Source organism: Nuphar pumila, chromosome 17 (genome assembly GCF_984573655.1).
Source record: "Nuphar pumila chromosome 17, dmNupPumi1.hap1.1, whole genome shotgun sequence".
Lineage (NCBI taxonomy): Eukaryota > Viridiplantae > Streptophyta > Magnoliopsida > Nymphaeales > Nymphaeaceae > Nuphar > Nuphar pumila.
In genome coordinates this window covers 10,409,835-10,437,661 of record NC_143265.1, presented here as the reverse complement: position 1 = coordinate 10,437,661, position 27,827 = coordinate 10,409,835, and the positions used below count along the sequence as shown (strand labels likewise).

Below are 27,827 nucleotides of genomic sequence, written 5' to 3'. Positions count from 1 at the left end.
CCTAAAGACTTTTGGGCAGAAGCTGCCTTAACTGCCACCTATCTCATTAATAGGATGCCATCTTCTTCGTTACAAAATATCACTCCCATTGAAAAACTTATGAACATTTCTCCAGACTACTCTAGATTAAGAATATTTGGGTGCAAATGTTTCATATTTACTGACAAAAATGATAAACTTTCCCCTCGTGCGATTCCCTGTGCCTTTTTAGGATATGCTGAAAACCAGAAAGGTTATAGATGTTTTGATTTCAAAAATAATAAACTATATGTGTCTAGAAATGTTTCCTTTCTTGAAAAGGAGAGCTTCTTTGATTTTAGAAAATTAAAAGACGTCACTGAGTACTCCTTTTTGCTAGATCTAACATCAACATCTGATGAATATGACCTTGATTGTAACTTTGATGATGATCCAAGAATTATTGATCTTAATGTTGAAAATGAAGAAGTTCATAGAGATACTAGTATTCAATATTCCAGGCGACAAGAGTCTAATACTCCATGTGCACTTGAGAAATATTCTAACATTCCAACTAGACAATCATCCCGAATCTCGAGGCCTCCAGAAAAGTTTGTATCATACGAGTCTTTCTCACCCACATATAGGGCAGTTATTGCATTAATTCACTCATATGAAGAACCATCCACATATTTTCAAGCAAAAAATGATATCAAATGGATAGAAGCCATGAAAGTTGAATTAGATGCACTTGAAAAGGCTTCTACATGGAATATTCAAGATCTTCCTCCAGGGAAGAAAACTATAGGATGTCGATGGGTTTATAAAATTAAAACCAAGAGTGATGGTACTCTTGAAAGATATAAAGCCCGTTTAGTAGCCAAAGGTTATGCCCAAGAATATGGGATTGATTATGAAGAAACCTTTGCTCCGGTGGCTCGTATGACTACTGTCCGAACCTTAATTGCCTTAGCTTCTATAAAAAAATGGTCTATTTTTCAAATGGATGTCAAAAATGCTTTTTTAAATGGAAAGCTAGTTGAAGAAGTATATATGGAACCCCCTCCTGGTCTAAGTATTCCTAAGGGTAAAGTCCTTCGCTTAGAAAAAGCTCTTTATGGACTTAAACAAGCACCAAAAGCTTGGTATGATAGGTTTAGTCGTGTTATGATTGATATTGGTTTTCAATTCTGTTTAACTGACACTGCTTTGTTTATTAAGAATTCTGATGCAGGGATCATTGGGCTTCTTCTCTATGTGGATGATATGATCATCACCGGAAGCGATAAACAGGGAGTTGAAACAATCAAAACACTTCTTAAATCTCATTTTGAAATGACTGATTTGGGCTTGTTGAGATATTTTTTAGGCATTGAAGTTGCTTATTCTCCTAGAGGATATTTATTATCTCAGACTAAATTTGCTTTTGATATTGTTTTCAGGTCTGGTATTACTGATGATAAGAAAGTTGACACTCCAGAAGTTGTTAATGTTAAAATGAAGATTGATGATGGAGAACTTCTTGCAGACCCTACTCCTTACAGACAGCTTGTCGGGGCACTTTCCTATCTATCCATTACCAGACCAGATATAGCACATGCTGTTCATACAGCAAGTCAATTTCAACATGCTCCTACTTCTGTTCATATGGGAGCAGTCATGCGTATTATCAGATACATCAAGTCCTCTCTTTCACGAGGACTTTTCTTATCTTCCTCCTCTTCTCTTGATTTAATTGCATATACTGATGCTGATTGGGGAGGTGATCCCAATAACAGACACTCAACCACTGGCTTTTGTGTCTTTTTAGGGGAATCATTAATCTCGTGGAGGTGTAAAAAGAAGCAGAAGGTATCTCTCTCATCCACCGAAGCTGAATACAGAGCCATGACAACCACGACCATGGAAGTAGTTTGGCTCCGACGACTGCTTGCTGACATGGGAGTTGAAGCAACAAAGGCTTCACAAATGTATTGTGACAACAAAAGTGCGATCTACATTGCCAGTAACAGAACATTCCACGAACGCACTAAACACATCGAAATGGATTGTCACTACGTCAGAGAGGAATATCTACACGGGATAATTGATCTGCCATATGTCACTTCAGAATATCAGTTAGCAGACCTCTTTACAAAGCCTCTCGCTGCTCCCCGATTTCACTTTCTCTTAGACAAACTTTCGCTCATTGTACCGTAAGTTTGAGGGGGAGTGTTAAAATGTAAAACTGTACATATATGTATATATAATAATATTATATTATTATATATAGATATAAATACATTTTTAATTTCTTTCTTTTCTGTATTTTTTTTCCTTTATTTTTATTTTTTGTCTTTATGTCATCTAGTTCAGTTTGAACTAGAATGACTGTTGCTAGTCAAGTCCTGTCCAGACTTGACTAGCAATAGAGCTGTTGGACTGACACAGTCCAACAGCTCTTAATAGAGCTGTTGGACTGACACATTCCAACAGCTCTAAATAGAGCTGTTGGACTGTGCCCAACAACTCTATTGAGTCCTCTTTCAGCTGTGTATATAAAGGGGTGCAGCCCCTCTTGTATTTTACTCCAATGCTTCTTAAGCAATTGGTTTTTCATATCAATAAAGAATACATTTTTATTTTTATTTTGTTTTCAATTATACCCTTTTTAAGGGTTATGCTTTAGTGTCATTCTTGACACTTGCTCTTGTTAATCAAAGCTCGTGTTTCGAAGATCCCCATTTCATTTCAGGCAATGGATAAGTCTTTGAGATCTCTACTTTTCTTTGAATCTTCACTTGTTTTGATTGGTTTTTCTTCAATGGTGGCCATTTTTCTTTTGAGGTTAGGACAATCGGGTTTGATATGTTCAAACTCATTAAAAAAGTGACAAATGATTTTTCTTGTCCCTGTAATGAAATATGCAGAAGCACTAAAACAATAGCCACTACGGGCTTACAAGATCACAATCATACAAGTGCACGTGCTTAAGTCCACTATGGGACAATACAAAGACCAATAAGGCAAAAGGAGAAATAGACAAGAATGTAAAGTATAAGACTTTATGGATCAAATGCTTAATATAAGTCTACCAAAAATAAAAGGGGGTCGACCCCTTTTTATACACAAAAGGCCCCTTTTAGGGGAGACCTCATGGGAGCTCCAAAGAGCTGTTCAAAGCTCCTAACAGTCGTAAATATGACCGTTGGGCAGCTCCCAACAACTCTTTGGTCAAAGACCAAAGCGCCTTGGCCTTTTTGGTCAAGGACAAAAAAGGAAAAATAAAAAATAAGAAAAGAAAAAAGGGGCTACTTGCAGTCCCTAAATATTATTTTATTACAAGGAAAAAAGGCCAAAATACCCCTGACTTGAAAAACAAATTACATGACATAAATAGTGTATATATATAACACACCCCTCAAACTTACGGTGTAAACATCGAAAGTTTGTTGGGAAGGAACAAAAAATGTGGAGCAACAAGAGTTTTAGTAAAGAAGTCCGCAAGTTGGAATTCTGAAGTGATAAAAGGTAACTCAATAGTTTCTCTCAAGAATTCATCACGAACATAATGGCAATTGATCTCGATGTGCTTGGTGCGCTCATGGAAGGTGTGGTTGCTGACAATGTGAATTGTACTTTTATTATTGCAACACATCTTCGAAGGTTTGGACACGTCGACACCCATATCTCTGAGAAGATTTTTTAACTGTACAAGTTCCATAGTTATAGTTTGTGATCATCGCAAAATTTTTCCTCTCGTAATATTCTCTCTCTTCCTTTCCAACCTCTTATTTTCCTCTTTTTTGAAGGGAGAAAGATAAAAGATAGGAAAAGAAAGAGAGAAGAGAAAAAGAAGAGAGAAGAGAAATTACTTTGCGGGTTTCACTTGACCTTGATTTTGAAAAATATTTTGAAATAACTCGCCTTCGTTTTTGAAATATTTGCGGGAAAACTGGGAGACGGGATCCGCTCGTCGGTACGAGGTTCGACCGTTCCTGGCGCCTTTACCAGGGGTAATCGAACCAAGGGTCGAACTTTATGCCTTTTGTTTTGCAAAGAATTTATCTAAGTATTTATCCTAAGTCTAAATGCACAATGAATCATGCTTGTGCAATATGCAAAGATGTATGCTCTTTTTGAAAATGTTTTGAAGAATTTCCAAGTGAATCTGATAAAGTGAAGAAATATTTTCTAACTTAGAACTTAAGATTAAAGTTCTAAGTTTTAGAATAATGAAGAGCTCGGGAAAATAAATCTGGATTTTGGAAAGTGATTTTGAAGTTTTGAGATAAAAAGAGATGAAATGAATTTTTCAAAGTCATAAATGGACTTTGAATGAAAATAGACATGGAATTGAATCAGAAGAAAAGATGGAATTGGGAAATCTGAATAACATTAAGAAATGGAATTTGATTTAAAAGTTGAAATTTCAAGATGAAATCCGAATCCAAGATCTGGATTCTGAATAGAGTTCAAAGTTGAATTTTGAATTTAGGATCTGAAATGGGAACTTGATTTGAAATCTGGAATGAAATGGAATTGGCTTCTAAGAATTGGAATCAAAGTGGAATTTGGGTTTGAAATCTTGAATGGAATTGGATTCAAAATTTGGAATCCAAGATGGTATTTGGATCTGAAATCTGAGATCCAAGATAGGGTTGGACTCTGGATCCTAAGATGGATTTGGATCTGAAATCTAAGATCCAATGTCGAATTGGGTTCTGGATCCTAAGATGGATTTAGATCTGAATTTGAGATCCAATGAAGAATTGGGTCCTGGATCCTAAGATGGATTTGGATCTAAAGTCTAAGATCGAATGTAGAGATGGACTCTGGATCCTAAGATAGAATTCGGATCTGAAGTCTGAGATCCAAAGTAGAATGGGGATCTAGATCCTAAGTGGAATTTAGATTTGTAATTCGAGATCCAAAGTGGAATGAGGGTCTGGATCCTAAATGGAATTTGGATCTGTAATCTGAGATCCAAAAAGGGGAATTGAGTTTGATACTTGGAAATCTGGATCCAAGTTGAGACTAGGATTTAACTTTGGATTTGGGTTATGAAAAAGTCCAAATAGGACCTTTAAAGATGGATCTGGGTTTTAGAAACCCAGATTGAACTTAGGAATGTTTGGATTTTGAGATTCAGAGTCAATCTCAACTTTGATTTTAAAACTTGAAGAAAACTTTATTTTGAATCAGAAGATGAATCAGAAACTTCAAAGTTAAATTGAACTTTGAAATTGGATTTTGAATTGAGTTGGAATTTTGAAGTTTGAATATAAAGTGATTTTGGAGTTTCAAAGTCAAATTAGACTTTGAAATTGGATTTTTGAATCTCGAAATGAGATAAAATTGGATTTGAATAAGATTTGATCTTGAGAAATGAAGAAGAAGAATCACTTGGAATTTTGAAAATATGATGCAATTCTATCCTAAATGATGAATGAATTTGAAGAATTTTGAAGTTGGATTTTGAAAAGCTATTTCATTCTTTAGATGAATTAAAACAAGATTGAAGATATAATACATTCTTGACTATGGTCATTGAATGTATTATATAATAATCTATATTTAAATTCAAGAGAAGAATGAAACACATTTGGTGCTTTTATAGAATTTAAAATGAAATTAACTCTCAATATACCCTGACTATGACCATTGGTATATATTTTAAGTTAATTTTAAGTTAAATTCTGATAAAAGAAGAAAATATTTGAGGAAAATATGATGAATTTTGAAAGTGGATCCAGTGTTATTTTGTAAAAGATAAAAATGTTAAGTTTTGTCCACACCCTGACTATGGCCATTGATGTGGATCATCAACTTAAGATTAATTTACCTTTTACGAAATGGTGCACGTGCCATTCGTATTTCACCATTGTGAGATTTTGGAAAACAAAGGGGAAGAACATGAAAACGAGCAACTTATGACTTTTACAATGCCCATTCATTCTATCTAAGACAGGAAATGTAAATCCTCACTTAGCATCTAGTTATTACATCAATTGCAATTATAAGGCTTCTAATCTCAGAAGGAGGATAACCTCACGTATTTCCAAGAAAAAAAAAGTTAATACCAAGCAGGATATGAACATGGAAAAGAAGTCATTTCAAAAGATTGTGATGTGATGATATCAAAAAGCGAAAATATATGTGCAACGATTATACTAATGAGCAAATCTACACAGAGATATATATTTGATACATTATATTGAGGGAAACAAACATGTCAATGTACTAAGCTAAAAGTTATCAAGACTAATCATTAAGGTATTGCACATTGGTAAAAGATAAGATACACATGACAATGCTGTGGTAACAGCAAACTAAAGAAGGTTTTTAAGTGCAAGTAAATGCTGCAGGAAAAATTTACATTATGACTAATATACAGGGTGGGCATAAACATGGTCCATAATGAAAGCATGCAGTGAGATGGTGTGTGTGCTGAAGAGCGTCATAAATATGGCATGGGAATACATTCATTATCAACAGGAGGATGAAAATATTGGGACATATGGCTGTAGCAATATATAGGATATGACTTGCAGCAGGGTAGACCTGCGGTTGTAAGGGTTGAAGACAGCAAGTGGGTGGAGCCTTGCTTAGCAAAATATGTAGCAGGTGTTGCGGTGGTTACACAGCAAACGGCTAGAATATCACACAAAGAACACTAAGGCAAAACTGGGGTATATATCCTACTTTGAATGTTCGGGAGTTAATCACTATACAAACATGGGAGTTTATTCTCAAATCAAAGTTGTGCACCTGTAACAGGACTAACGTATTCAGAATTTTTTTTTTTATGATTTCCGATGGCGAATTCCTATTCACTCTTACCTTTATGTTCAGGTAACTGAGGGCCAGTATTTTGGCCCTTGAGACCGTATGGATTGGCCAAAATTGGCCTCCCAAGATGACAATTCCAGACAATGTACAGAGACAGTAATTTTCTGTGGAAAAAAAAATGATGATGCTTGATGAAAGGAAATGGAAAAGTTCAACAAAAGAGAGGGAGGAAAAAGAAATTTGGGTTTCCAGTTGTGAACCGATGCTTCAATGTTTCAGATGATATTTAAATAACCAAGGGAGGTGATAGGGGTCTTTGAGATTTCCTGCACAGAAATCATCAGAGCTTCTTGCTATGACAGGATAAAATGGCAACCTGTTTTCTCACTGTTATTCTAATGGTTTAAATGTTCAGGTGGAACCTATAGAATTGTAATGGTAGGATCTAGCAAGTCTATTGGATGTTGGCCAAAATTTAGATTAGCCCCTAGGTTTTGCGATAAATACAATTAATGAAACGAAATGAGTCCTAATGAAACCAAAATCATCAAGGAATAAAACATGATACAAATGAAATGTTAGCTTAGATCCAATGCATCAATAAGGGCTTACAGACGAAACATACCACAGAAAAGAAGAATGAAGATATACTTAGTTGAATATTCAGAAAAGGGGAGAATGTAGTATCGTAAATGGAACGCTACAGTGAGTAGGCAACTGAAATAGATAATGGCTTGGCACTACATGAATACCATGGATGGACAGGGGATGGTCATACTAATACATATAAAATACAACAATATAGCAGAATTAATAATGCTGAAATGGTTAGTCTATATAATGAGAAAGAGAATTCATGGGTCACGAAATACTTATCAGTCATTTCTGAAGCACTACACAATATAGTTGGCCTTCCGTGCCTAACGAAGGTGAACATGAATACCTGTGTCACAGAGCTTGTACCATTCTGGATTGCAGAAAAAGACCATGAGGGATAGAAAAAATGTTGGATCAACACACACAGATGAGTCTGTGAGAACACTAAACAAGAAAAAGGGGTATGTTAGACCCAAAAAAAAAGAAATATCAATCTAAATAACATCCCCAACTCATCAAATGTATTGAAATCTTCTTTTAATCAAAATACATCTGATAATAAAGACACGTCTGGCATCAGAATCGTACGCTCTTTTCTTTCCAATAAATGCTAGTTCACCCAAATCCAGGCAAGAAATGATATTACTGTTGACAAACAGTATGATAGAGATCCTATCTCGATCTCTAATTAGCAATGAGACCGATCCAGACCAGGTTATTCGTCTCCATTTAACTTTGGTAACAAAAGGTTTTATACAGATAGCAACAGACCCAATGAACCCTCGGTTTACAGAGGTGACGTTTCCCCAGGTTTGATTCACTCAAAGGGGTGATCTATAGCCATTCGGATAGCACATGGGTTCGGTAAGCACTACATCAGAGGAATTATTGGAACCCAAGTCCTGGAGACAGAGTGATATCTTCATCATGGGTGATTTTATTAAATATCCTTCCCTCTTAGGAGTTTATGGTTAAGCTGATGAACACCTCCGAGCACAAAATCTGCAGATGATGGGAAGTGGGAAATTAGGGAAATTCTTAAGATGCAGAAGGGCAAAACATCTGTTATGGTCAGTGCATAGGTTAAAAAAATATCCCAAATGATAAATATGATGGGCATTTGAACAACAAAACTAATAAACAGAAGTATTTTACTCAGTCAATTAATACCAAATCTATACTGCAATTCTGAACATAGCACTTAATATTTCAAGGTAACCTAGGAACAAAAATTTTCATAAAGTATACAAACTGGGATTGCATGCTACTGGCATCAAAAAGGAAATTATAATCAGATACGAAATCTTACCTGGTGGAGTGGAAGGGGAACTCATACGCAGGTACCCAAGCAGTCCTTGTTATGATTAATACCGCAGTACAACAGGAAGGAATTTGCCCACCTTTTGGACCTCAAATGAGGTATATTAAAGAAATATGAGGATTTCCATAATAGCATTGCTGTTTTTCTTCAGACGTAGGAAAACAAGGGCATCAATAATAACTGTTGATAAAGCTTTAGAGCGACTTTATAAGTCCAGAAATGACTTAGACATTTCTCTTTCAGAAATCATCGATTATGAATTTGATGATTAATAGAATTTCTGTTATTCCCAAAAGATTCTAACTAAGAGTGGTTCCTATTGGAACATGTAATCCCTTTCTTTTTTTTTCTTTTTCTTACAGCAATTGTCCTCCTTGAGCCGATTCGAGATATGGATGATTTATGAAAACCACAGATAGATCTCTGAGAGGAGTGCAGGAGATAGTATAATGGGCGTGAAAGCATATAATGGTGTTCACAAAATTCGCAGAAGACAACTTGAAAGACCATGGGTTATACAAAATTGTCAGGACTGTCATGCTAGCATCGATATGAAGCAAAATGCAGAATAGTGAAGGAAGTAATCAAAATATATGTAGGTTAGCCAAATAGAATTGAAAATTATCAGTGACATAAAAACAAAAGGAAAATCACCACACAATTATAAGGTTAAGATAAAAAGAATGCAAGCCAAAGGGTATGGCCCAAACAGACGAATGAGCAAAAAAAAAAAAAATTGTCGGGACAGAGTTGTTCCCTTTAATATTGCACAATGGTGAATCGACTTTGCTGTAGGCAAATCGACGCCACTCTGGTGCTTTAATGGAAATAAAATAAAAAAAATAAACAAATAAAGGGAAAGAAATGGGTGCTCACCGAGAAGCTGCAGGGGTCTAGGAGGAGGAAGTCGACCTTCAATGGAGATGTATTCTGATATTGCAGTTGGAATCGATCCTTTATCTTGATGCACTTTTGTGATGAGGTCGACTTCCTTCTATTGATGAAGAAGGCCCAGGGAAGAATGGATTGCAAAGAAGAGAAATGGAGGGGTAGAAAATGGATTCCAATGCATGAAGAATAGAAGGATGCTGGGGCGAAAACGGGTAGTGAAGGAAGAAACTACGTACAGGGAAGGAGAGAGGTGAAGACGATCGATTGAGAGGAGAAGGTGCCGTGGTAGGGTGAAAACGGGTGAAATGGAAAGGGGATTTGCGGTTGTTTATGTAGTGATGAGAAGAAGGGTCGAGAATGGAGGTTTGTTGGTGATGGAGGGTGGAAATGAAAAGGGGAGCTCGGTGATGGAAGGATGGAGGTGTGATGGGCGATGAAGGAGAGAGAAATAGAGAGGCGAGAGTGAAGGTGATCCCGGCGGCTCCCTTTTCTCTTTTCCTTATGAAGAAACCCTAAAAAGTTTTTTGCAAAAGACCCCCTCCCTTTGATTTTCAAATTTTTACAAAACAGGGGGTTCCCGAGGTTTTTAGTAAAAATTGTTTTTCAAAAAGGCTAAAAAATCATTTGTTTTTCTCAAAAATTTTCCAAATTTTTGGTTTTTTGTGTTATTTTTCTATTATTTTGTATTTTTAGAATAAAATCCTAAGATTTGCAAGAAAACAAAGGTTAAAACTATTTTTTTTGGTGTTTTTGCAAAAATATTTACAAAAGAGAATTTTTCTGAGAATTTTAAATCCATTTTGAGAAATTTTTTTCAGAAATAAGTTAGGATCCGGGTTTTTGAGGAAATATGGATTTAAAGCATCAGATTTGAACCTGAAAACGATTTTGAATGGATCAATATGGTTTTTAATCCAGAAAGTCTGAAGAATTTGCTTTGATTTCTCAGAAGATGGAGTTAGGGGCAAAAAGGGTGATTTTGCAAGTCTTTGAAAAATTTGGGGTGTTCACATAGTTGTCATAGCATCTCCATGCAATCAGAGAATGTTCTAGAAAGACACAAAACCCAGTAGTTGGGATTCTATTATTGGGATTTCCTCTTCAATCAATATAAGATGAGGATGAGGATTGAAAGAGCCCTTTGGTTATGGTATTCTTGATATATTTGACAATCCTTAATACAAGACTCATGTGTACCGTTGTGGGAGCATGTTGATGTTAAAAGATAATCATGTATACAACAACAAACAAACAACAACTACGCCTTCATCCCAAAACAATTGGGGTCAGCGATATGAACCAAAAAAGAAATTCGTATCATATATATATATACATGTGTATATATATATATGTATATTTTTTATGTTGTACCCAAAATACCTGATAGGGGTATTTTGGTCTTTTCATCATGTATTTTTCTCTTAGGTTTATTTTCTCTTTTCCTATTCTTATTTTTTATTTTTTTAATTTTCTTTTATTAAATGTATCACATGGGACCATTAGGGGCCCCACTTGTGTAGTCGTTGGGGTGCCCAACAGTCATAAATATGACCATTGGGGCTCCCCAACGACTACCTAGTGGGAGCCCCAATGACCCCTCAATTTCCCTTTCTCCTCTTGTATATAAAGGGGTCTCCCCCCCTTCTCAAGGTGTGGTTTTGGGGTTTTACCTCCCACCAATAATAAAGATCATTATTTTTTAGCCTTTGTGGCTTTGCCCCTTCGTGAGTTTGTGTGTTGACACTTTATGTGCATTCGGTTACCCCTTAGTGGGTGTGTCTATTCACACTTCATGTGCATGTTTATTGGTTCATTCTTGAACCTATTGTATTCAAAGTCATTTCCTAACATGGTATCAGAGCAAGGTCGTGATCGGGTTGTCTTTTGGTGCATCGGAAAGCGTGTCGCTCAAAGAAACTTCAAACAATGGTGAAGTGTTCATTGTTTCTCTTCTCTTTTTTTTTGAAGTCATTCGGTATGTATTATTTTGTTTCTTAAAAGTAGCATGAATCATAAAGCTATTTGATTGATCATTTATATGCATATGTTTCCGTTATCATTATGTTGCATGTTGAGTGATTGTGTGATTTGGGTCTTCATTTGTACCCTTATTGTTTTCGTATATCACATTTTATTGGGAACTTGTTATTTTCTAGATATATGGTTGCTCTAGACATACTTTAATGGGTCGTTTATCTCTCAAAGCATAATTTGATCTTACTCATGTGTATGGCTTTAGGAGGTTCTATTTCATGTCTTGCATATGATTTAAAAGCCTTGTATGTGGTTGTGATAAAATCTTTTAATACTCTTTAAAGAGTGTTTGAAAGCATAAAATCTTTTAACACTTTTCGAATTTAAAATTCTTATAAAATAACTTTCATACGTTGAAGTCATCAATCACATATATTTTGTTTAAAAGCATGTGTAGAAAGCTCTTAAAGAAAATTGGGTTGAAACTCTTAGTTTATGAAGAATTGTGATAATTCACATTCTTCTCTACACATCTATCGATTTCCCATCACATATAATAGTAATTTTTGAAGAATCTTCTATAGAGTGATGTTTTTCAAAATTGTCTGCAATTATGTAAGATTGATGATTTTTGCATAGGTGTTTTGTGATTGACTTATAAGATAACTTCTAAAATTATATGTTTTCTTGCTAAATTATTAGTCTTTGCTTAATGCTCTTGACTCTCATGTGAAACCTAATTTGTTTTGAGGTCCTCTCTTGTTTATGGGTTTTAGTGCATTTTTTGTGAAAAATTGATATAATTCTTGTATGTGAATTTTTCACATCTAAATCTTTGTTGTTCACTTTTGTATGAATCCTAAGTGGTTCTTGTTGATGATAACTATTTGTGAGAATTTCGTGATTCTTGTGAAAAGAAGGATTATAAGGGTCTTTCAATGTTTTTGGTTTATTTAAAAATTTGAAATTTTTTGTGATAAATATGTTGTATGAACCATTTTGTTCATTAAGAAAGATCTTTTAAAAGAACTTCCCACACTATATAGAATCTTGATATGCCTTATTTCATAGTGTGTCTATTGCATATTTTGGTATAAAAGATTTCATTAGTTTGGATTTTCTTCTAATGATGCATTTTTATAAACTTGTTTGTTTGTATTTTTCACATAAGGTTTCAAAATCTCTTGATTGTATCTCTTCTTTTAAAGGATGCCTACGTTGGCCGTAATATGGTCTCCTTTGTCTTACATTGAATTGCACTTGTTAAGCATATAATTGCATAATTAAAGCTTAAGAGACTCAAGCATTCTCCTTTTTATTGAAACACATGCCTTAGTGCATGTTTGCTATTTTTACGCATTTGTACATAGTTGTTCAAGTGTTGTGTGAGTGCCTTCGTGCACATTTTGTGAAAGTTTTTTTTTAGTCTTTTATATTTTAGAGCCTTTCTCAAGGCTTATGAGTGCATTATCCCTTAATGGACTTTGGATATTGACTCTTTTGTTTGATCACTAGAAGACATTATAAGTGCTTATAGCACTTTGTATGTTTCCGCATATCTCATCACAATCAAAGAATTTATGAACCATTATGGTTCTTGTGATTCCTTTGTGAAGAGCTTCGTTTTTCTCTTAATTATCCCAAGATGATTTCTTTACATGTCATTGTGTATTTGAAAGATTATTTTTTGCCTTTTATGACACTTATTTTGTCCATCAGAAGTTGATTATATAATGCATCAATCCTTTTTGGCCTTGTTATTGTTATATTAGAGATGTTTGGTGAGGTGAGTTATGGGCACCTTGTGTTATGTCATTTTAGATCGTCAACTTGTAATTTGACTCTAAATGACTTGTTATGTGATATCTAATTATGAGTGTGTCACTTTGTTTTTGGCCATTGATTTTTTTTATAGATGCTCTTAATTATGTGTACTTGATGGATGTTTAAAGTTTGAAACCATAGTGTTTCAACTTTCAAGGTATAATGAAAACTTGATGATCTTTAATTGATTTTTCATTTCAAGCTTTCCTTTCTCAAGTGTTTTCTCCTTTGCTTGCCCCTTATCTAAGTGTCACCATATGTAGACAAGAGTTGACAGTTTACACTTTTGTGTGTAATTTGTTTAGCCCGTTAGTGGCTTTTGTTCTCTTGGTCTAGTAGCTGAACACACTTGTCTTGAGTGTCATTTTATGTAGACAAGGCTTGTTGTTTCACACCATTGTGTGTGATGTTAGCTCATGGTTGACTTTTGTGTCCTTGTTCTAGTTGTTGATACACTCATTTCAAGTGCAACTTTATGTAGACAAGCGATGTGTTGTCACACCTTTATGTGTGTTTTAGCTCGTGGTTGGCTTTGTACTCTTATTCTATTAGCTGGACATACTTGATTTTGAGTATCATTATATGTAGACAAGAAACATTTATTCATACTTTTATGTGTGATTTTAGTCCATGTTGGCATTTGTTTTCTTGTTGTAGTCGCTGATACACTCATTTCAAGTATTATTATATGTATACAAGAGGTGTTTTATTGTGTCTTTGGCCTTTTAGTGACATGTTTTTATGCTCTTTGTCTAGTCGCTTATACACTTGATTTGTTGATTTTTTGGAGGTCTAAAGAGGGGATTGTTTATAGTGGAAAACCTTTTGTAAAGATTTATGTGTGTTTTCAAAGGGACTTTACTTATAAATTGTATGATCAATGGAATTTTTTGGGCAAAAATGATTATGAATATGTTTTTAGATTATGTAATCTCTTGCTTTTGCCTTATTGGCATTTGTTTATTAAGTTTTTATTGTCAAAAATTTCATCTCTTAATATGTGAAGTTCTCTACTCAAATGGTATTGATTCTCGATTCTTAGGATGTTAAGAATGTTGATATTATCCTACTTAATTGGATATTAAGATATGTTGATATTAATTGAATTATATATTTTCTGACATGTGGCAATATCTATGTCACATGGGTGCGGGCGCGGGTGCGGGTGCGGGGATTCGGCACTTCCAAAAAACCCGGGTGCGGGGCTGCGCCAGGGGAAAAAATGTAATATATATATATATATATAAGGGGGTCCGGGGGTTCCCCCGACGCGGGTTTTTTCAAATTTCATTTTATATACAGTTGCACGATAGCGCACCCATCTCGTCAGAAGAACAATGAATACTAATAGCCAGCAAGGCTACCACCATCATTATCATTTATTATGGAGAGAGAAAATCCTTTACGAAAAAGAAGGATCAGCAAGGATACCACCATCATTATCATTTATTATGGAGAGAGAAAAGCAAGGCTACCACCATCATTATCATTTATTATTGAGAGAGAAAATCCTTTACGAAAATGAAGGATCAGGATTGAAAAGGCAGGAGCAGCAACAACTGTCAGCAGATTTTTTTTTTTAAAAAAATTCCGCAGCCCATTTCATAGGGCAATTTTTCTTAAAAAAAATCCAAAAAAAATGGACCTAAATGATCCTGGGTGCGGTCAACGCACCCAAGATTGGGTTGACTGCACCCGGTGCCGCACCCGCACCCGCGTCGAGTCGCGTCGACGCGGGTGCGACACTTTGCTAGCCGAATCCCTGTGACATAGGGCAATATGCATAATATTGCACAATTCGTATGTGCATGTGCTCTTTTGTGACTAAAAGATATATCTTTGTCCTGTCAGTGGACTTGTATATGATTTCTAAAACTATGTTTTGGTGTGAGGTTTATACCTTTTCTTTATAAGGCTTTCTTTTTAAGCATTTCCTAATATGTCTTTGAAAAATCGTCATATAATGACTTACCTTAGTGTTGATTTATTTCATTATATGATGTCGCATATGCTTGTAACGACTATTATTCTTGAGCATTTATTGGAATTTTTTCTTTCCTTTTTTGCTTATATCCAAGTATTGTATGACTCAATTTTGCATTTAATATTTTGTTTTTCAAAGCTTATGTGAATCATTGAATGCACAGTAAATCATATGATTATGAATTGAAGATTCTTACTTGTTTTAAATGCTTTCTTGTATACTTTGAGCTTTCTGTTTTGTTTGTTTCATGACCTTTAAGGCAAGATGAAATCATAATTCTATTTTTCTAAAGGAGCTCATTGGCAAGAACAATTGGAAGAAGTCATTTGCTAACTTCACCCTTTTATTGAAGACTTTTGAAGACTGAGACTTCTTGCTATTGTATTCAAACTTTTCGTTCCCCCTCGCAAAGTTTGAGGGGGGGGGGTGTTAAAAGATAATAATGTATCATATATATATATATATATTTTATGTTGTACCCAAAATACCTGATAGGGGTATTTTGGTCTTTTCATCATGTATTTTTCTCTTAGGTTTATTTTCTCTTTTCTTATTTTCTTATTTTTTATTTCTTTAATTTTCTTTTATTAAATGTATCACATGGGACCATTAGGGGCACCACTTGTGTAGTCGTTGGGGTGCCCAACAGTCATAAATATGACCGTTGGGGCTCCCCAACGACTACCTAGTGGGAGCCCCAATGGCCCCCTCAATTTCCCTTTCTCCTCTTGTATATAAAGGGGTCTCCCCTCCCCCTTCTCAAGGTGTGGTTTTGGGGTTTTACCTCCCACCAATAATGAAGATCATTATTTTTTAGCCTTTGTGGCTTTTGCCCCTTCGTGGGTTTGTGTGTTGGCACTTTATGTGCATTCGGTTACCCCTTAGTGGGTGTGTGTATTCACACTTCATGTGCATGTTTATTGGTTCATTCTTGAACCTATTGTATTCAAAGTCATTTCCTAACAGTTGAAACTGACTAGCAGAGTGAATTGCATGAGCTATACCTGGTCTGACAGATAAGTGAGAGACCCAATTAGCTGTTTGTAAGGTGTGGGGTCTTCAAGAAGAGTCCCATCTTCAAGTCTCAATTTAGCATTCAACATTTTAGGAGTTTTCAAATATAAGATTTAGCACATATATCTGCAACAAGTTTTATTTGAGAAATTATACACCCTATGGGAGAGTATGCAACTTAAATTCTTAAAAAATATCTTAAGAATCCTAGGTATGACATATCAAAATTATCTTTTAAAATATTTTTAACATTACTAACTCCCTTTTTGTCATTTTCTGTTATAATCATATCATCTACGTAAAGTAGAATGATAACTATGCTAGGTGCACTTTTCACAAAGAGAGCAGTGTCATTATAGCATGAATGAAAACCCAAATTAATCATAATATTACTGAATCTATCATACTAGGCCTTGGCGGCCTGTTTAAGACCATACAAAGCTTTTAAGAGTTTAAGAGATTTTCATTTTTCAATATCAAATCCCGTGGATGATCAATATGAACTAAAAGCATTTTTAACATCTAATTGATATGTAGGCCATTTTTAGTTGATGCAACAATTATTAGAGTCCTAACACTAGTCATTAGTTATGCGTGCAAAAGTCTCCTCATAGTCAATTCCATATTCTTGGGAGTATCCTTTAGCTACTAATCTCGCTTTATATTTCTTTAGAGTTCCATCACTCTTGGTTTTAACTTTAAAGACCCATCCACATCCAATAGGTTTCTTGTTTGAATGTAACTCAACTACTTCTCAAGTTTTTACTTTCCTAAGGGCATCTAGTTCTATGTTCATGGCTTCAATCTAATGAGAAATATTTTTAGCTTCATTATAATGTGAAGGCTCATGGTATGAATGTAAAGCTATTAGGCAAGTCCTATACTTGGGAGATAATGTCTCATAAGAGACAAACCTATTTGGTGGAATAGATTCTCTACCCGATCTTGTAAGAGGAGTTTCTTCTATAGGTTCACCATACTGAGAAAATTTCTCTAAGGCACTAGTAGGTTTATTTTGTTCATGTCGGGTATAAACTTGAATATTTTTAGGAGATGTATTAATGATGTCATCACTACTTGTGATGTCTCAATATTAGAGTATTCATGGTTGATATCATTTATAATTTCATAATGATTTAGTATGTATATCTTCTCTTGGAGAGAGATCATATAAAAACATATAGTCTATTTCCTCTCTTTTATCATACTCTTTAAAACCATTTTCATCTTCTAAGAATGTCATATATTTGGAAATATTAAGTTTGTTATTTTGGAAATCAAAGGATCTATATCTTTTTTTTATTTTCACCATATCCAATGAAAACACATTCAATTGATTTTGGTGATAACTTGCCTTTTTTGTGCAAAGGCACAAAACATTTACAACCAAAAATTCGTAAACGATTGAAATCAGGTGTTATTTTTAGAAGTTTTTCATAAGGGGAAACATTTTTTAAAGTGAATGATCACATTCGATTTATCAAATAAGTGAAAGTTAAAATGGCTTTGTCCCAAAAGTTTTTGGGAATATTTTTAGAAATAAGTTTTAGCGGTTTCAATTATATGCATATGGTTTCTTTTTGCTAGCCTATTTTGTTGTGGTGTCTTAGGGCAAGAACTTTGATGGCAAACCCCATTTTATTTTAGATAGTTTTGAAATTCATTGGATAGATATTTCTCACCCGAATTCGTTCTAAGAATAGATATATTACTTTGAAATTGATTTTTAACTTTGATGTGAAATTCTTTAAAAAAGAAAAAAACTTTCGAAAGTCACATAATACGAGTAAATACCTTTTGATATGACCGGAGAAGTCTAATGAAACAAGGTACAATGGAACAATAGTGAAACAAAGACAATGACAACAAAGGGCTTTAATAAACTCACTTAAGGTTGGTCACTAATGGACCAAATACAATCTCAAAAGAGATAAAAATATCAAACAACACAAGAGGCATACAAGCCTATAAGATGGGAAAAAACTCTAGAGAAAACCCTCAAATACTTCTAAAAGCATTGAGGAATAACAAGGGGAGGTAGTAAATAGAGCCTCACTCTAGCACATGGGAGGCCGTCCAGCTCTTTGGACTGCCTTTCAACGGTCATTATTATGACTGTTGACGTTGGACTGCCTCCCAACAATCATATTTTGACTATTGTGCCCACCAATCATAAATATGTCTGTTGTGCCTAACAGTCATAGTTTGGTTGTTGGACAATTTATTTATTACAATGTTAAATTACATTTCGGTCCCTAGTGGAATGCACTATATGATAAAAGACAAAAACACCCTCATCGGGTATTTGAATACAATTTTATTTTTAACAAGGACCCCATACATTCGAGTGCACCAATTCAAAAGGTCTTGTGGAGACAAAGGTTCTATGGGTTTATTTCATTTTTCCAAGAATACAATCTTTACAAGTCATCTTTTTTATTACAAAATTTGTCTCCAAAAGAAAAAAATATATTTTAGAATAACTTGGATGTCCAAGTCTTTTATGCCAAGTTTCAATACCCTTATCTTGAACATATGAACAAAATGATTTTAAAGGAAGAGACAAAGAGTTCATAAAGTGAAGATCTCCCTTTCTATGGCCTTGCCCAATCCGTTTTCCGGACCGAACATCCTGCACAAAGCAATCTTTAGATGAAAAAAATATTTTACATCCTTGGTCGGCAATTGGAAAAACCGAAAAAGGATTTAAATTTAGTTTGGGAACAACTCTAACTTTTGGAACAAGAAAAGTTTGAAATTTTTTAGAATCTATTGTTCCTATACTCTTTCTGTGCATATATTGAATAAAACATTGTCATGAGGAGTCATATAGAAAGATGCTCCTGAATCTAGAATCCAAGAATATCTACTGGGTGAAGATGAGGAGGCGATGTTAACACTTGATGTAGAAGAAGTTACATTAAGAATTTGTTGAAGTGCCATGGATATTTGACCAAGTGTGTCTTTAAGATCTGCTCCACTTTTGCCATCTTATTCCTTCTTAAGAATAGATTCTTCAACGGAAGCAACCTTATACTTGAAGGTTCCATTCAACTTAGGACAAACAAGTTTAATGTGACCCGACTCATTACAATAATGAAAAATAATCAATTTTCTTCCACCACTATAATTATTATTATTATTATAATTATTTTGCCTCCCAAAGTATGGAGGCTTATAGGTCTTGACATGGTTGCCGGGTTTAGATATCGTCAAAGACTTCATCACAACTTTTACTCTTACCAAGATGAATTTCTTCTTGGATGATTTCGGCAATAACATCTTCTAGACGAAGTGGAGTAGATCTATGCAGGGAAGAAGATCTAACTTGTTCAAATTCAGGATAAAGCTCATATAAGAATTGAAAAAATCTCTCTTGTTTCATTTGTTTTTGCCTAAGTTCCACGTCTTCAATAGCAACCCACTTAGGCATTAAAAGTGCTAGTTCATCCCATAGAGGATTGAAAGCATTATAATAATCTTGAATACTCATTTCACCTTGCTTCGTAGTCCTAACCTTTTCTTACAAAAAATATGCTCTTGCAAGATCCTTTTGGGTATACGTATATTCATAAAAAGCCAAGTGAATTCAAAATTTTGCAATGTTTGCACATACCTTAAGTTCGATGTTGTTCATGAACCATGCAAGAATTTTCACATGGTTGCTCTTTCAATCTTCCACTTGTTTATGATGATCTTCAATTGCCTTGGCATGATCATCTCCCTCTAAGGCTTTCTCTTGACCTCATTCTAGTTTTGTGAGCTTGAGTTGAGGTTCAGGGATAGTGCCTATCATATAACCCCAAAGCATTTTCCTTTTGAGATTGTTTTTCGTGGCGGAAGCCCATATCATGTATTTCTTTCCTTTGAGCTTGAAGGAGAGATCAATCTTGGTCTCCATTGCGTAAGCAAGACAGGAAGAAAGTGAAAATGAGAAGAGGAGAGAACGATCCCTTAAAAGACTTTGTCACGAACACAATCACTTGAAGGCAACCTTCCACAAGTCCAAGAATACTATGGCTCTGATACCATGTAATGAAATATGCGGAAGCACTAAAAACACTAGCCACTAAAGGCTTACAAGATCACAATCATACAAGTCCACATGCACAAGTCCACTACGGGATAATACAAAGATTAGTAAGGCAAAAAGAGAAATACACAAGAATGTAAAATATAATCTTTTATTGATCAAATGCTTAATACAAGCTTACCAAAAATAAGAGAGGGTCAACCCCTATTTATACACAAAAGGCCTCTTTTAGGGGAGACCACATGGGAGGTCCCAACGATCATAAATATGACCGTTGGACAGCTCACAACAAAAGACCAAAGCGCCTTGGCCTTTTTAGTCAAGGACAAAAAAGGGAAAAAAAAAGAAAAGGAAAAGGGGTTACATGTGGTCCCTAAATATTATTTTATTACAAGGGAAAAGACCAAAATACCCTCGACTCGAAAAACAAATTACATGACATAAATAATGTATATATGTATACACTATCTTAACAGTCCCTCCATAGTTTAGCCTCCTAAAATAAGGAGGCTTGTATGTCCTTTAATTGTTTCCAAGTCTCCAAACGACATGTACCTCATCCTCTTTGGTCATAGAGAGACGAGTCTCTTCTTGACACAACTCGGCTAGTGCTTCATTTAGAGGAGGAGGAGAAGTTCTATGAAGTAAAGAAGCCCAAACATGCTCAAATTTTGGGTGAAAACCGTGAAAGAATTGAAAGAAATGCTCCTTGATTTGAAGTTATCTCAACTCAATGGCCACTCCTTGCCATTGAGGTTCAAGTAGTGTAAGCTCATCCCACAATTGGGATAAATTACTATAATAATCACGTACACGTATGTCTCCTTGCTTAGTGAACCTTATTTTTTATTGCAAAAAGTATTTGTCTAACTAGGTCCTTTTGAGTGTACATGCCTTTCATAAAAATTCAAGCTGCATTGACTTTCTTGAACTTGCCAAGGTTGGCGCAAATTTTTAGCTCAACATTGCTCATGAACCATGCCAATATCTTGGCATGCTCATTTTTCCAATCTTCCACTTTTATTTGATATTCTTGAACGACTCTTTCTCTTTCTTCTCCATTAAGGGCCTTCTCTTGATCTCCTTCCTTTTTAGTGAGTTTGAGTTGTGGCTCGAGAATCGTGCCACATACATAACCCCAAAGTTTTCTTCTTTTGAGGTGATTCTCCATTGCTGCCGCCCACATCATATAGTTTGATCCGTTCAACTTGAAGGAAAGCTTAATCTTTAAGTCTCTTTCAACCATGACGAGGAAAGGAGATAAGAGAAGAAGAGATGTGGAAGCATGCCAACAAACACGATCACACGAGCACCACCATCAATAAGGCCCAATGGTGTAATCACCAAGGGGCTATGATACCATATAATGAAACTTTAATGCAAGCACAAGGACAAAGCCACTATGGGCAAAACACAAACCATTAATGGACAATAGTCACAAAACACTAGACACCAATGGGCTCACATCACAAATATCACTCAAGAGAGCACACACAAAAAATTAATCTTTATTTACTTGAGAAGTGCTTAAGAGAAGCATTCTCACAAAAGGGACAAAATGTCCCTTAAATAGACCACATACAAGGGTTCAAAGCAGAGTTACCGGAAGCACCCTTACAGTAGGGGAAGCGCGCTTCCCCGATATGCATTTCGGAAGTGCGAAACGTTGCGCTTCTGAAACGTGTGTGGAAGCATCCCCTTTTTTTTGGGAAGCGTGCTCCCCTTTTATGGGAATCACGCTTCTCCCTCGCTTCCCTCTTTTATTTTATTTTATTTTTTATTTTTTATTTTTTTTCGCTTCCCCCTCGCTTCTGGTTCGCTTCCTAGGTCGCTTCCGGTTTGCTTCTTAAGTCGCTTCCGAGACTGTTCGTGATTCGCTTCTAAGTCGTCCCACGCTTTTCGCATCCTAAATTTTTGAAAGTGCCTCGCTTCCCGTATCGTTTCCCGCTCCCGCTTCCTCGACTGGCAACCATGGTTCAAAGTGGGGCCAATATAGATGTTGGGAACTCCCAACAGCTATATGGTCTAAAGATCATAATGCCCAAACACAAACAATAAAAGACAATAAAATGAAAAATGAAAATAACAAATCTGCCCTTAATGGGCAGGGCTTATTACAACCATATAAAAATATCAAAATGCCCCTAGAGAAAAAAAACCTATTACAAACATATACATGTATGTATATGTATATACATATACATATACATATACATACATATAGACATGATATACATACTATTATATATACATATATTTAACACCCTTTCAATATGAAGGTGATCATCTAGCCTCTGTGGTATAAAAAAAGAAGGAAGTAACACTAGGAAGAAGATGAGAAGAGGCATTCAAAGAGAAACTTCATTAGTTTCAAGAATGAGATAATACAACAATATATGGGGGTTGACCCCTCTAATACACAAAAGGACAAAAAATGGTTGACTCTACAACTAACTAGAGCAAGAGTACACAAATACCTCTATAAATAATGATATATACAATTGAAGACGAATAGCACAAGAAAAGAGAAATACATATTACCTCTCAACATGAGGGTCATATGAATTACTTAAAGGAAGCTCTAAGGAGAAAAAAGATCCTTGAGAAAAATTACTTGAAGGAAGCTCTAAGGAGAAAAAAGATCCTTGAGAAAAATTACTTGAAGGATATAATCCCAATGCATGATCAAGCATTTTTCCCCACCGTTTTTTTGGGGCTTGGCTAAAGGGAAACCCCCCATCATCGACTACGCCTCGCCATCCCTTAGGTTGGTAAAACCCTTGAGATCCCCCCTGCCCATCGGGGAGTACACCCAACTTTGACCTTGTAGCAAGGGATACTCCTTATGGGTTTCAAACTTGTGACGTCCCATCAACTTGGTGACATACACAAGTCACCCCTACTGTTTACATTGATGCTTGCATCTTTCTCTTTAGTTTGCTACTCATGCTTCTCCTTATCTGCTTGGGTATAAATATAGAAGCTTTATATTGCAATAATTGGAAAAACAAAATCAGTACTTCAGGAAAGGACAAATCTGATCATTTTTTCAGTCTTGGACAGTATTTGAAAGCTGTCAATTGTTACATACTTCTTGTTGACTCAGTGGCATATTTTTGTTTACTTATTGTTTAGCAATGTGCCAGCTGATTTTCTTTGTTGCTCTCAGCATTTTGAACTTCATTTGTCTTTTTCAGATATCTTTGAGGAAGTTTTGGAGATTGTGTCATATATGACATTTTTCTCCCCAACAATTTCAATGGAGCTATGGAGTCTTTGGCCTTTGATGATGGAAGCATTGGACGATTGGGCTATTGATTTTTTTGAGAGTATGTAAACTACTAACTTATTTTCTTATGTTTGACAGTGGTTCTTCATGATGGGTTGTCATATGGATCAGCTTGTGTAAATGTGCACTAAGATCTGAAATATAACACTTTATTACTTGTTATCTCCAAAATATGGAGTTGAATCTTAATTAGGTTAGGCAACTTTTTTTGTGTGATTTTTTTCTTTTTTACTTTTAACTGAACAATTTTGAGAGATTTAGATATTTAAAGGGGTGACTTTGGTAATTCATAGCTGCTTTTGGTTATATAACAGCATTTGAATAGTAGTCAAAGGAGGCCCATCTACAGATGAATATCGATTAGGAGTCCTTGGTTGAGTTGCAATGACCCTCACTATTTAGTCATCTTCTTAAGCCTACATATATTACCTGTGCTTCGAGGTTCTTGTTTTATTCTAAATGTTGTTTAATTTTTACGAAGTAGTTGTATTGTGCCGTGAAAAGTTATAAATTATAATTATCATTAACAACAAAAAATAAAAGTGATTTACCACAAATGGTATAAACCATTTGGTTTAATGTTATAATGAAGGGTTGTGAAAAGCTGTGAAAATCATAAATCATAAATCATAAATCATAAATCATAAATTTTAAAGGCTCAAGTTTTTTTGAAACTTCTAAAAATAGAAAGTGCTGCAAAAATTAGAACTGCAAACCAAAATATCAATGAATAATGAAGCTATAATTGATCAAGTGCTATATATGCATGCATCAGTCAAAGCAATATCATGATGAATGGAGTAAGCAACTAAAACAGGAAATGGTTCTCTTTGCACTGAAGAAAATTCAAATAAAATTTAATGAATGATTACTCATTCTTTGATACTTAGGTTTTGAGGATAATGATCTGTATCAAATTTCAAGAACTCTACCATATTTATGCTTTTCATAATCAACAATATTTCTGGAAAAGAAACTATAATTAAATGTCTAAAAAAAAGATGACGTGAGAAACTGACCTTCAATCTCCCATTGATAAGTGGTCTGTCTTGATATGTGTATTTTATACTACTATACAAAGTACAAACTTTTCATTTATAGAACTAAAAGATTTTTCTCACCTGGCAAATCTTTCGTTCTCAAGTTGTCTGAGAGGTTCAAATAGTTGGCAGAAATAAATTTTGTAAAAAAATTGGCAAAAATGAGTCAGAATTTTGTTTTCTGTTGCCTAGTACAGAGCATAGTCACAGATATAGGCGATATTTTGAAAATATATCAATAATATCACTGTAAATTCATAAAAAAATTAAAGATAAAATATCATGATATTTTGAAAATATTAAACTTATAATTTTATATATGTATATATCACGATATTATCAGTTAATTTTACTTTTTTACTTCTTTTCTATATCTTAATTCTTTCTTTTATATATTTTACTTATTTCTTCTTTTACTACATGTGTTTTATTATCTAGATGTTATCTTCTGGCTAGTTTCTGTCATTTTTATATATTTTCTAAAAATTTTAACTGTCGAGTTTTTCCCGAGATTTTCCTGAGATTTATCAAATAAACCTATCTTATCACGAGAAATTGTCTTTCTGAGATATAGCCGAGACCGATAATTGTGACTATGGTTCAGAGACTTAGGATTTAATGTGTAATATGTTATTTTGGTTTTAATATTCCCAAATCTTATGATTAACATAATTCACATCCTACATAGTCTGTGAGGCAAGTTTGTTTTTGCTTTTCCTTCCATATTCAGCACTTAATTATGTTGATTCTTTTATAGCATAAACCAACATTAATGCCTTAAAAATTTTGGGACATCTGGCTAGTATTTGACTACTCGATTCTATGCTGTTGGTATGGGTCTTGCTCATTTAGATTTTCCTCACAAAGTTGTTCCATGCAGATATTCTTGTTCCATTAGATAATTACATTTCCCGTGGGACTGTGCATTTTCTCACGTGCAAGGACCCTGACTACCAGCAAAGCCTCTGGAAGATGATCTCATCTGTAAGAAATTACACATGGAAGTTTTGCTACTGCTTTACTGTTATTTGTTCCAGAAAAGAAAATTGTTTGTTTAATTTTAGTCTACATGCTTGTTAGGTCAATATGCTATTGCAGACATGCCAAATTTGTCTTTCTATTATGCTTTCTCCCTTGTGGTAACTCTTTGGCTAACCTTCCATTTAGATCATGTCAGATAAGAATATCGAGGACCAGCACATCACGCATGCTCCTAAGCTTATAGAAGCGGTCTTTCAGAACTGCAAAGGTCAGGTTGATCAGTGGGTTGAGCCATATCTTAGGATTACCATTGAGAGGCTACACCGAACACAGAAAGCATATTTGAAATGCCTCTTGATAGAAGTGGTAAGGTCTTGCACTTGTTTCTTATTTACTTGTCTCACTGATGCACTCTTTCTTAATGTTCTTGTTGTCATCTTCCTAGAAATTGAATATCGTAGCATACCTAATCACTTCTGAAAAAAACCAACTGCATTATTGAATGCCAGCTGGATGATTAGTAGAGAACAAGGAACCTATATAACATGTTAACTTCTATCTGATGTACATTGTTTCTACATGTAATGAAGGTTTTGAGGTGTTGACAGGGATGGACCTAGAAACTTTTATTGGGCGGGTGGGGGGTTCCCAAACATAAACAAGAAATGTATAGTATCAAGATAGGGGAGCCAAAGCATGAATAAGAAATATACAAATTTGAAGATTAAATTAATATATAAAAAGTACAAAATATAAACAAAAGAAAAGGCAAAAAGTAATTGTTTCTTAATATTTCACATTTCAACTTAATCAACTAACTAAATGGAACCCAACATTCTTTAATATCCTCAAAATCTTCTATAATTGAATTTGTACTAAATTTAGCTGCAATTTCTCTTTTAACGTATAACATCAAAGCATTTGTTAGAAACACATTTTCAATTTTGTTTTGAAACCTAGTTTTGATAATATTCACAGCTGAAAATGCCGATTCTGTAGTTGCAATAGAAACAGGAAGAGTAAGCACAAATACAACCACCCGAAACACAAGTTGATAGTTTCTTGATTTGTTGATGTTAACCAGCCATTGGCACAAATAAGAAATATTTGACAATCTCTGAAACTCTGAATCTTGAACTACATTACTCTGATAATGGTGAAGTTCTGATTTCAATTGTTCTTTTTCAAAATCCATAAATTCTTGCAAATAAAACTCCTTCACCAACTGACAGATATCATCGGTTCTAAAAGAGTCGTGTGTAGCTCAAGGATCAAGAGTCGAGCTGAGAAACAACTTCATTGTATGCTCACTGAACCGTGAATTTAATTTTTGCAATTGAGAATCTATTACGGCATAAAAAATATCCACTCGATAATGATGCTCGATTGTAAAATCGGCTTGTTGATGGTGAGCTCGACCTCGTCGATCAATATAATGAGCATTCATATCCGGGACATCTATGTTGCGTTCCTTGCAAATTAACTTCAACATGGTAAGCAATGCATTCCATTTATAATCTCTAGATTGTTGGATACCTGCTTTAGTGGATGAAACAAGATGCATGGCATTTAAAATGTCCTGAGATTTGACTTGCAATTTTTGACATAAGTGATGAATAACATGCATAGTTTCTTTCATGAGATGCAAAATGAATGCAAATTCAAAAGATATCATTGTATGATAAATTAAGTTTGCTTCTGCTCGTTGGGAAGAAGTGGTGCCATCATCGATGATTCTAAGAAGAACTTCATAAATTGGACTGAACAATTTAATCAAGGTAGAAACTGATCTTAAGTGAGAACTCTAATGAGTATCTACTGGCCATTGTAAAGTACCAATTCGATTAAGCCCTCTTCCAGTTTCAATCATAAATGTATTTGAAGAAGCTTGAGCAACTCTCAACTGTTCATAATGATTGGATGAAGCACAAACAAAATTTCTTTTTGCATCTTTGGGGATGTGTAAAAGGCATTTTTAGAGCTTTAGCGATCACTTCGGCAAGCTTTTTATTATATGAAGCGACCAAATCCAATATTTCAAGAAAATTTCCTCGATTTGTTGACTCTGCACTTTCATCCCGACCTCTAAAAGCAACACTTTGAAATGTAAGTAGTCGAACAACATCAATTGAGGCTTTTGATTGCAGCCA

The 27,827-nt window shown here is 34.8% G+C and overlaps 1 protein-coding gene across 1 annotated transcript in view; it reads left to right on the top strand.

Annotated features, from left to right (window-relative positions):
- Nucleotides 1–3,508: 3,508 nt before the first annotated feature.
- The window catches only part of LOC149811607 (importin beta-like SAD2), a 58,297-nt gene continuing 33,978 nt past the window's right edge, over nt 3,509–27,827 (top strand). Inside the window, exons 1-4 of the mRNA XM_089992882.1 lie at nt 3,509–3,572; nt 23,565–23,696; nt 25,577–25,680; nt 25,864–26,043. Of these exons, the coding sequence (XP_089849008.1) occupies nt 3,509–3,572; nt 23,565–23,696; nt 25,577–25,680; nt 25,864–26,043 (480 nt within the window). The remainder of the gene's footprint in view (nt 3,573–23,564; nt 23,697–25,576; nt 25,681–25,863; nt 26,044–27,827) is intronic.